The sequence below is a fragment of the Cimex lectularius genome, unplaced genomic scaffold, assembly GCF_000648675.2.
Source record: "Cimex lectularius strain Harlan isolate CLEC.00 unplaced genomic scaffold, Clec_2.1 scaffold124, whole genome shotgun sequence".
Taxonomy (NCBI): domain Eukaryota; kingdom Metazoa; phylum Arthropoda; class Insecta; order Hemiptera; family Cimicidae; genus Cimex; species Cimex lectularius.
The window spans coordinates 774,742-786,735 of record NW_019392703.1 but is presented as its reverse complement, the minus strand read 5'-3'; the positions used below and the strand labels follow the sequence as shown (position 1 = coordinate 786,735).

The window sequence follows — 11,994 nt, the reverse complement described above, 5'->3', positions numbered from 1 at the left end:
TTTCAAATATTTTTTTTAACGTGCTTTGGTAATGTATAATGTGTAATTTGGTCATTACCAATTATTCTGGTCTGCCTATCCTTGCTGTTTTGGTCTGTCAGAGAAATTTGGACATTTCACTATATTTAGTAGGGTGTGTCGCAGATCACACGAAATTTCACAATTTAAATTGTGCTGTTCAATGATTTCTATGCTGGTGTGATCATATGCAATGATGATCGGTGAAATATTATTGATAAAACTCAAATTGGGTAAATAATATTACAGTCATAACAGGATCGTAAAGATAAACTCTTTCTTAGTGAAAAATAAAAGATAAAATATTGAAGTATACATTTCATACTTTTATATTGGCCATTTTAAGCACAAAAAAAATTACAGGTAATCGTTTAATTAGCGATATATAAGACATACATTAATATGCTGAAAAAAATTAATACAATTTACAGAAAATATTTTTTTTTACATAATAGAGAGTTAAAAGTATTAATAAAAAAAGGGTAAAATTTATATTTTAGTAGTTTGCAGAGGGGCTTTGTCTCTGATCTCTGTAAAAGCTGTACACCACAAGAACACAATATGACAAAATACCTAAAAAGTGAAAATAATTAAACATCATGTGTAAAATAGAGTAAAAGCGAAATATTTACAGAAATTAATTAACTCCATGACAAGAGGACCGACGCTATGAGATGAGATACTTTGTACTACAGTCAGGACGAGAAAGAATGCAAAGATGACGAGGTAGATCGTCATAAAAGTCAACCAAACCTTGACGTAACTCATGTTCCTCTGTAACGTAAAATTAATTAAAAAAAAAGAAAAAAAGAAAGAAGAATTGTAAACTGACCTTTGCTATACCAAGTAAAAGGTAGATGCCAAGTACCAATGACAGCAAAGAGAGACCAAACCCTATAGCCGCCTGCCAGACATCTGTTAACAAAAGTCAGTTTTGTTCAGCTTATTTGTTTCCATTAGTTTTTAGTAAGACTAATTACACAAAATTGATATTTTGTCTGTATTGACAAAAATGACAGAAAATGCCCAGGTGGCTGTGGCCATCTTTACCACACATGCCACCTATGATGTAGTTTTTGAGACATCATGACCCCCCAAATAAATAAAAGACAAGCCGTACAGAAATTGATTGTCATTATCCAATTTTTTTTTTAAATTTCCATAATTACCAATTTTTTCAATCTTATAGGGTGGAGTGCTGTTGTCGGGTGATGTAGGTATTTCTTCACCAACATGCATCGCTGCTGAAACTAGCCAGAAGCCAGTTGTAATTGTCATGAAAATATATACTATCTGAAATGAGACATTGGGCATGAGTGATGCTCTTTTTTAAATTTTATTTTTGTATTTGAGCCAAACCGTCATCAACCAGCCAATGATCTTGCTCCCCGTTTCTGTGGTGCAGCAACAGCAGCATGTTTCCAACTGAGGTAATTTAGGCATGGGGACGGCTTGTTCGAACTGGACCTGAAACAAAAGAACCTTTAATATTTTCCAATTCAATTTGTGCACTGTGTTTTTAAGATTTTCAGACTGTCAAAACACACATTTCTATGGTATTTCTTGGTTTTTAACATTTTGGTTCCTCAATTTACTTATTTTATACAGGGTTTATATTTAATACACCCAATTTTACAGATCGTGAGTTAAAATATTAATGATCAATTAGTTTTATATTATCTACTAATCAATAACACTAATTTCTTGGGTGAGCACAGAAATTTTTTAAGATTAAGTAAATAGGTGCAACCACAAAACATCTAATGCTTGAGATAACTTGCTATATCTAATTTTTAAGCTAAAATATATAATTCAACTTGTAAATAACTGAAAATGTTTCCTTCCAAACTAATTCAAAATTAATTTTGTTCTAGTTAAGATAAAAAAAATAACGGGCCTCGTGGACAAAGACCATATGTAATAGTTGGTTACTAACTGACTTTAATCACCTCTTCTTACACTTGTTAAATAAAGAATTAAATAAATGAAGTAACTAATTAAAAAGAAAAAAAGGGGGCGTCGGTGGCCGCAACGGTTTAGGCGTTTACTCGGCGTTCATCATTGTAAGGTAAAGGTCCCAGGTTCAAATCCAACGGCCCTGTACTCGAATTACATATACTTATAAATGGGATTTTTTCACCACCGCCACCCCGAGGGTTCAAACCTCGTAGTTGAATATCCTCGTAAAAAATAATATAAAAAAAAATTATGTCAGATGAGATTAGCCATTTTACATAACACCTAAGAAATTACAAGCTTGTTTTTTTAAACAAATTGTGATGTTGTTTGTTGACCTCCGGATTGATGGTAATAAGAGAAGTGGATTTAGACCTCGCGGGAGAAGAGATTAACATGAAATCTATAATTCATCCTTTCGCTGTCGAAAATATGAGTAAAATTGAAAAAGGAAACTATGTAAAAATAATCCCTCTTGAAATTCGTGTAGTTCCTAGGCCTACATATCCCGCAGCATATTACAATTTATGCCAGTTTCTGCTGTCAAACCGCGCATTCTTCCACTCCAATAATGAGAAAACTGCCTTAGGTACGGCCAACCTTCCACACAGTTGTCGTGGACACAACGCCTGAAACAGGCAAAACACGAAATGAAGGATTGCCCAATCTCTTAGCGTCGATTTACGTCCAACCAAATCATAGGATCTCAGAGACAGAATGGTGTGACATCTTAATCCAATGTATAGTCAATCCTGCTATCGGTGGAGGCGATTTTAATGCTCATGTGTAGCCCGGGGTTGTTCTTTCTCTAACTATGCCGGAGAATAATTGATGAAAGGAGCAGATCGTTTCGGACTGTGTTTTTCAAACAACAGATCGCCCGCGATGATTGGAAAACCCGACCAAAATCCCCGATATCATCTCATCTACAGATTGTATCACCAGTAAGTTCCTGGGCCATCCTCCGGACCATTCTGACAATTCGTCTAGCGCCAGCCACCTCCAATATAGAAGATGAACCAGATCATTGGTTGTTCAAAAAAGCAACTCCCTTGCTATTGAGAATTTGGTGGATGATTTCAAATCATCTTATGACAGTTTTATTGATATGATATAGAAGAGGGTCGGATTTTTCATTCTTTATAGGAAAAAACGATCATTACGATAAGATACGCCCGGGAAAAACGCCCAAGAATTGGTGGGATGTTGACTAACAAACAGACTTGGTCGAAAAACAGCGCATTTAGGGAGTACATCAGAAACTAAATCCAAAAATTTATAGTGATGTCCAGCGAGGGGCAGCAAAGTGCAGGAAACTTTTTAAAATCAAGAAAAGGAAAAGCGGGACGGACTTCTGTGACTCTCTTTGACTGGAATCATCCTTAAGCTCGGTATGGTCCAAAATTAGGTTGCTACAGGGTAGCGGTTTAACAAAAATCAGCTAAGGATTTAGATAGTATAAACGAGTTTATGGAAATTGTAGCAACATATTCAGTCCCTGATAAAGCCGATACAAGTTAGTTGGAGTTGAACCACAAACCGAGGAAGATCATCCTTTTCCTTTGAGGAAGTGGTTCCCAATAACGGAATAAAGCTCCTGGTCACGACAATATTGCTTACTGAATGATTCTCCATCTGTCTAAGAATGTTCAACTTTGTCTCTTAAGCATATTTAACAACGTTTGGATGAATGGGCATATTGTTGTTCCACAGTGGCGTGACCAGAAAATCATCTGCATGCTTTCCAAGTGGTCAATATTTACTGACGAAAGCATAGTGAAGCCTTACGATATGCATGCGATCTTGAAATTAAGGAGTTAGTGGTTTTATCTGATGGCCCAAATACAACAAACCTCCCTGAAACCCAATTCTACAAGACATTCGAAAACTCACTTTGATTATTGAAAAGGGGGCAGACGTATAATTCGCATTAAAGTGCTTAGTAGTTTAGTGACTGGGAGATTTTTGGTGGTCCAGACAAGGGCCGGTTTGGAAGCGTAGCGTTGAGACGGTGTTTCGAAGCCGGGACCGAGTGTGTGTGTCTATTGGTAGAGAGAGCAGTTGGCTGAGGTCCGGGGCCGTGAGTCCGCTGACTACATCGGTTGAAGGACACTGGTGCAGCGGTTTGCCTGTAGCCAAGTCGGCTATGTTGAGAAGGCGAGTTCGAGACCATTAGTGAAAAGCGAGAACTCGTTGGAGAGACAAGTTTGTTTTCGTTGTCGATTAGTGACTGGTGAGTCGGGTTGTCGAGTCTCCGGCCAATGGGTCAGTGCCTCTGCTTATGTACGCACTGGCTCTGCTCTGATTCGTTGCAGAATGGAGGGTGAGATCATTCCATAACCGGTAGTGACACCCTACGGGTACCGTGGTAACCATAGGTTTCCGCTACAGTAGAAATGGTAAAGGTGAGGGTGAGTATGATGATGTACTCATACTGTTTTTTGAAGAAATTAAAGGGCATAGTATCAACCGTTTCCATTTCAAAGATAATGAGTTAGAAACAGACCCCGGAATGTGGGGGAGATAGAGAATATCACAATAGATGTTGATTTGGTTTCTCACGTGAATCAATATTTAAACATAAGGTGGCTACAGTCATACCAATTGAAAACTATTACGAGCCTATATTACGCAAGAGATCCTACCCAGGATACCCTCCATATCGTTCTCCATCTCTTTACTACCATTGCAGACTCCGTTTTAGTAACAGTAGATTACCGTACCACATGCAAAAAAAGATGATTATTTGAAACAAACGTCTGCCCCAAATCGATCTGTACCCGATGCCGACCACATATTCGTACGCCTCACTCTCGCGATGACGGTGAAGGTGTGAAACATGGCATACAAAAATGTCGCTGTGCTTAGCTTGACGTCCGCTTTTCAATTGTTCGATGCCATTGTAACAACGAGTTTTTAAAATGACATCACTATTTAAATATTGATCAATGGCAAATGACAAAGTGACATCTGCAAGGGAATAAATAAAATCTACCGACAGTTTACCTTGTCGACCGAAAGTAAATGGCAAATGCACCTAAAGGCAAAGCCATAAAATATTTTTTTACCTTAAAGTTAATTTTAAGTTCGAAGACTGTCAGATTGCGTTTTTCAATTTATTCAAAGAAAAACAAACATCGGAGTCAATCTTTAAATTTCTAAGACATGGAAAACAGGAGTTTTCTTCACAAAATGAAAAAGAAGTATGAAGAAATGGAAGACAACCTAGTATGACGAAGACAAAGACGACGGGAACGAGCATCCACAGGACGACCAGCATGAAGATTTTTCTTCATTCAGGACAGATGAGTCGCAGATGGCCGAGATATTGGTGGAAGGCTAAGGAATCCACCTCAAATGCTACCAACTCAGAAGTCGAAAGCGATTAGTGAATAGAAGTAGTTCTTACTGTTGGCTCCATTGAAAAATGGCAAAAAGGAGGGAAAATTCGAAAGGTAGGGTGAGATGGGAAGTTGGTGTCCGAGTGGATCGAGGTCAAGATACCTCAAGCGGTAGAGCAGCGGCTTAAGCCGAAGGTGGTGGGTTCGAATCCCGCTCGTGACGCTAACTTTTTATTTCAACCAATACCTTACATATAGATTACTTACTGTTAGCTTTTTATCAATAACGGAGTTCTGTTAAATACGTAAAAAATAATACAATTCGGTGACATGTTTTCTAATTCATCTTGCCTCCTCCCTCACACCCATACTTACAATTTTACGAAAATTGAACATACTGGCATTGAATTTACTTCCAATAGGGGAATTTGTGTTTCCAAACGGGTTTTATACACCTGAATCTATTCAAGGCCTGTGACTTTTTAAAATCCAGGTAGAACAATGGTGCGCCTTCCTTTGGCCTCCAAATTACAACCGTACAGTTACAAAGAAATAAAAATAGTGAGGAATATAAGCGAATAATCACAGTCTGTATGAGTAATTTCCGTTTGTTTTGTTCATGAATAAAAATAATCGCCACCCACGTTCTCGGTGGTTTCTGAATTCAAAAATGACAAATTCTTCAACGTTTCATCTTTCTTTATGCTAATAGATAAATATCAACAGGGTAAATGCCAGAAAATAGGCCTTTTTTTTTAACTTCTAGTAGTAATAAAACCAAGATCTAGATTTTCGTAGGCTCTCAGTTGTTACGTTAAGGAAGTTTAATAATAGCCTGTTTTTATATAGAAGGAGAATAGCCGGCTCGAGGTTTATTTTCATCTGGAGACCTCAAGTAGATAAGATTTTTGGAAAAAATTTAACTCCTGAAAAATAATAGTAAATAAATCGGACGATAGAGCTATTTCCACGTCAAATCCAAGAAACGGGCCGATTCGGCACTTGTAGGATGGGAATGGATTTTGGATTGGATTTGGATTTATATAAGCACATGTGCACAGGAGAGCCTATCACTTCTCACAGTCCACCGGCAATTCCAGTTTTTGCCACTTACAGTAAACTGGCCGCAGGCATCGAGAATCATCCACTGTGGGTGTTGGCAGTCCTTGAACGATTCTCCGGACTTATCTCTCCAGCCACCGTGTCAACATCTAGGTCAAATCAGCACCCAACGTATGCAGTTCCAAACCCATTCACACACGTTCATTCTTAAATCGGTTATATTTAGTGGTCTATTAACCAAATTACTTCTTTCAATTAATCTTTTTATGTAAAGTTTTGGTTGAAAAAATAAGTCAGTGCCACTAGCGGGATTCGAACCCACGACCTTCGGCTAAATACGCCGCTGCTCTAACCACTTGAACTATCGTAACTTCGATCCACTCGGACTCGAAAGGTTGTAGAGATGTTGTTGTGAGATGGGTTGGGGTCCGAGTGAATCGAATCCCGCTCGTGCCACTAGCTTTTTCATTTCAACCAGAACCTTACATAAAAAGATTAGTTAATTCTTAATACGTTCAATCCGTTTTATTATTCGTTCAATTAGGGTGGAGTATTCGATATTCCTCCATCACCCTTTACACATATTAACTAACCTAATTGGTCGATGGGGGTATTCAATATTCCGCCATCGACCCTCTTAAACATTCACGCTAATAAATACACCCAACGAATGTAAAACACTTTTTTGGACAACAATTGAAACAATTAATCGTACAATGTTAAACGATGAAATTTCGATTAGTTGCCTAACTGGTCGATGGGGGACTCAATATTCCGCCATCGACCCTCTTAAACATTCACGCTAATAAATACACCCAACGAATGTAAAACAATTTTTTGGAGAATAATTGAAACAATTAATAATATAATGTTAAACGATGAAATTTTGATTAGTTGCCTAACTGGTCGATGGGGCACTCAATATTCCGCCATCGACCCTCTTAAACATTCACGCTAATAAATACACCCAACGAATGTAAAACTCTTTTTTGGACAACAATTGAAACAATTAATCGTACAATGTTAAACGATGAAATTTCGATTAGTTGCCTAACTGGTCGATGGGGCACTCAATATTCCGCCATCGACCCTCTTAAACATTCACGCTAATAAATACACCCAACGGATGTAAAACACTGTTTTGGACAACAATTGAAACAATTAATCGTACATTGTTAAGATATGAAATTTCGATTAGTTTATAGATATTTAATGTTTAAAAAAATTATTCACTACGTAAAAGGTCGGATATAAAGAAGATCGACTGATTTTCCACACAGGTGTTTGAATATTAATGGATTAATTAATCACTTATTCAGGCTCGTTCCTGTTTTACATTTTTTCTTGAAATGGATGATTTTGAATAGAAAAAAAATCGTTTTCCTCATAATTCAGCTGGAATTGATCTAATCCTCCATGTACATTTTAAAAAACGAAATTAAGAACATGATCAACACGATTATTACTATGCTGTTAGATTTAAAATTAGGTTAAACGTTTTTTTATTTTACTTTTCCTTTCCAAAAGTTGATTTACCTTGCCATCGATATTCGGAGGCCTGTAGGATTCCCCTTCGACAGGAGTCATTTAAAAATCAATAAAATCAAATTACACTGGAATTGATATAAAAAAACGCAACAGCTTTGTATGGTGGACGGCAAAGAACTGTTTCGTGTCCGGTGGACGGCGATAGAAGATAGCATCGATCCGCGCTGAGCTATATTCAAGCTCTTCAAGATTTTCAATATATTTACCATAGGACTTGAAAGTCGTCTCCGAAGACGATTACAAACGCAAAAGAATAAATTTAAAGTTAAAAATCATCTTTGAAGATTAAAGATGAGATATCAACGTGTCGAAGCGAGAACAAGCGGAACAGTACTGAGGTAGTTTCAAAAGACTCTAACGTCCGTATAAATAAGAGTTTTTCTGCTGAGGAAATCGACATTCCACGATTTTGACATATCAAAAAATAATCGAGGGCGTCAGAAACTTTTGTCAAGTCTGACCAATGACAGAGTACTACGTTAACACTGTATAGGAATAGACTGTTTAGTTAGTTGCTATTGTTTACAAAAGAAACCCGACTTTGCTGATATAAAAAAATTCCGAAGCGGATCAATGTTTCCGTTCTCATGGATATTCCGTGTATTGTTTTTTTAACTTAACACCACGTCGAGTTTATAATATAATAATAATATAATATATATCGTAGTTCGTCAGGGCACCGCAAATGTAACGAAAAAGTTCGTATGGGCCATGGTCCGAATCTCAACCCGTTTTCAGGTATTCAACATTTTATGATCTTTTCAACTATCCAACTATCTACAGTTTTCGTAATAAATGTGCTTTAAGCTCTGGAACTATTCCAAAAATGAATAGTTCCAGAGCTTTAAGCACATTTATTACGAAAACCGTAGATAGTTGGATAGTTGAAAAGAACATAAAAACTCCAAAAAAAGAAAGCACTGAAAAGACTGTTGAAATTCCTTAAAGAAGTCACCCTACTATATTCAATTTAATTTTTGTGTAAAGAAGACAAACATCAAATCTTTCAAAAACTGCTAAATTAAAATTTGTAAAAAAAACTAGATGTGGAAAAACGACAGAGCTTGGCAAAGTTCATAACAACCTCTTCGTCTAATAACTTTTCTAGCCACTTACGCCCTTTTCTTTAATTACATCAAACTAAAATGGAAAATTAATTAAGGTTTTTAGTTGAGACAAAAAAGCCAGTGTCACGGGCGGGATTCGAACCCACGATCTTCCGCTTGATACGCCGCTTCCCATATCAACCCCCACCTTTTGAATTTTCCTTCCTTTTTGCCATTGTTCAAATTTTTTGTCTCAACTAAAAACCTTAATTAATTGAAAGATTTTAATTGGTCAAGCGGACCAGGAAAACTAGTGAATCAAAAAAGGCAAAACTTTTATATAAATAAAACACACATTAAAAAAGTGGTGACGGTGTAAAAAAGTAACATTTTGTCCTGAACAAAATTTATTTCCCAACTTTAACTTAATAAAAAAGCACAAAAAGAGAAAAATGAAACAAAACACATAAAAAAGAGACAATAAACATGCGAACAACCAAAGCGGAAAAATTGGACAGAATATCTGCTCTATTACAGAGGAAAAACAGATCAACAATACAAAAGTTGTAAAACCCAACTTTAACCTAATAAAAAAGCATCAAAAAATTCAACGTAAAAATCAGTCATCAAAAACAGAAAAATTTTGACAAAATATCTACAATAAACTTGGAGAAAAGAAAACGTATAAGTGGTAAAACCCAACTTTAACCTAATAAAAAAGCACCAAAAAATTCAACAGAAAAATTTTGACAAAATATCTACACTAAACTTAGAGAAAAGAAAACGTGTAAGTGGTAAAACCCAAGTTTAACCTAATAAAAAAGCATCAAAAAATTCAACGTAAAAATCAGTCATCAAAAACAGAAAATTTTTGACAAAATATCTACAAACTTGGAGAAAAGAAAACGTATAAGTGGTAAAACCCAACTTTAACCTAATAAAAAAGATCTAAGATTTAATCTAATAAGATCAAACAAAACACATTAAAAAAGGGACAGTAAACATAGAGAACAACCAAAGAAGAAACATTACATTGATTTTTTTTCAATAAACAGTTCAAAAGCTACGAATATATTTATGACGAAAACCGTAGATAATTGTAAAAAACATAAAATACTGAATATATGCTAAAGAGTTGAGAATCGGACCATGTCGAACTTTTTTGGCGCATTTGAGGTGTAGAAAGAAGCACCCGACAAACAATGTCGTACGAGTAGTGAATCACCCTGTGTATTGTGCGTGCGTGCGTGCGTACGTACGTGCGCGTGCGTAAATTTTACAATTTCCTCTAATAAAGTTTCGATTACAAGGGGCTATCCAGATAATACTGTGAGGACACGAAGATAAAGGACCGTTCTCACATTACATATTTTGTATCAATTTCGTTATATTTAAAGTGTAACATTTATTTCTTTTTAATGTATACAAATTAATAAAAAATAAAGGCTATATTTAAAACACAACAAAAACATGCTGAGGCCAGGAATAAAATAGTAAATTGAAAATAGTAAAATCTCGTTCCTCTCAAAGGTTAAGGGTCTTCAGTGTATTTTGATGAAATCGAGAAATTGCTTCTTCATTTTAAAAAAATCTTCTTAGATATCCGACGATTTTTGGTATTGAAATAATAAAAAAAAATTCTGGATGGTTTCATAAAATCAAAACAATACTTGAGACTTGTAACATGAAAAAGATTTAAGACTAATATCCCTAACTAGACAAAATTTTTAAAGATATTCAAGATGATTTTCCAGTACCAGATCAAATTTATAAACTCGATAAACGACTAAGAAAAATGTCCTTACAGAGTACTAACGTTCGAATTAGGCATCAATAATTGTATAATTTTTTTTATGAGGGTTCGCAACTGCAGAGGCCATATCAATCCTCAGGATGCCGGTGTTTTTGAAAAAAGCCCATTTGAAAGTATGTCGGGTACGAATGCAGGGCGGCTGGATTCGAACCCAGGACCTTCACCTTACAGTGATGAGCGCCGTGTCAACGCCTACACCGTTGCGGCCGCCGACGCCCCAAGACCAGAAACTGTACTCTGCGCCATTTAGATGACGAAGAGACCACTTATTGCCTATTCGCCCTAATCTGGTTCATTTACGAAAAAAATGAATTACCAACCACACGATATGCCCTGAACGGATGATGGGATTCGTTAGTAATTTTAAAAACTGTGAAATGAACAAGTTTAATTTATTACTATTTTATTGCCTAAACTGATGAATTTACTGGATATTTTTGATCTAAATAAAATTTATCTTGTAAATTACAAAACATACGTAACTCCACAAAAGGTCCTGTGCGATCATGTTCATATGTTTTCTTGGAATAATAATTACACACGTACATTTTTGTTGTAAATTCTTTGAAATAAATGCTTAAAAACAAGTATTTCGTTTTTTAAAACGATGGTTGGGGGCCACCTAAAACGCCCTGCTAAGAAGAAATATACTGTTTTGATAGTTTTGAGAAAATGAACTTCGAAGTTTTTCATGCTGATGGCCTCGGTTAAGTTGGCTTATTTTTCAAAATGTTCGGCCTAAAATTTTAATCTCTCTTCTTTTTTTTTTTAAATAATCGTGAAAGCCTTTTATATTATCTATAATTTATTTACCGATTCACTCTTATTTTGTGTACTTTAATCAAGAAAGGTTGTTACGTTAAATTTAGCTAGCAAATATTTGAGATGATAACTTACGAAAAAAGAACCGAAAGAATCAGAAAAGAAAGATTTTTTTTCCCAAATATACCTTGATTTTTACCATAATTTCTTTTACAACGCAATAGTAAATTAATGCAAATAATTAATACTACAGAATTTCCACATCTTAATACAATGCATCTCCCTACTAACTGATACCATTTACGCAGGAAACAAGATTTCTTGGCATAAAACAATTGAAAAATAATTTAGTGGTACAAGCGTTATTTTTTATATTTTCTTAAAATGCTATACAGGGTGTTCGGCTACACGTGTTACAAACTTCGCCCGTAGATTCTACGTTCAAAAT

The 11,994-nt window shown here is 35.7% G+C and overlaps 1 protein-coding gene across 1 annotated transcript; it reads right to left on the bottom strand.

Moving 5' to 3' along the window:
- Positions 1 to 342: 342 nt before the first annotated feature.
- Positions 343 to 7,979, bottom strand: LOC106666407. Its single transcript, XM_014393595.2, has 6 exons — positions 7,914 to 7,979; positions 1,378 to 1,485; positions 1,188 to 1,311; positions 851 to 933; positions 651 to 792; positions 343 to 591 (listed from the first exon to the last, which is right to left on the bottom strand). Exons 1-6 carry the CDS (start codon positions 7,962 to 7,964, stop codon positions 515 to 517), a joined length of 585 nt encoding a protein of 194 aa, XP_014249081.1. The 5' UTR covers positions 7,965 to 7,979; the 3' UTR covers positions 343 to 514.
- Positions 7,980 to 11,994: the final 4,015 nt, after the last annotated feature.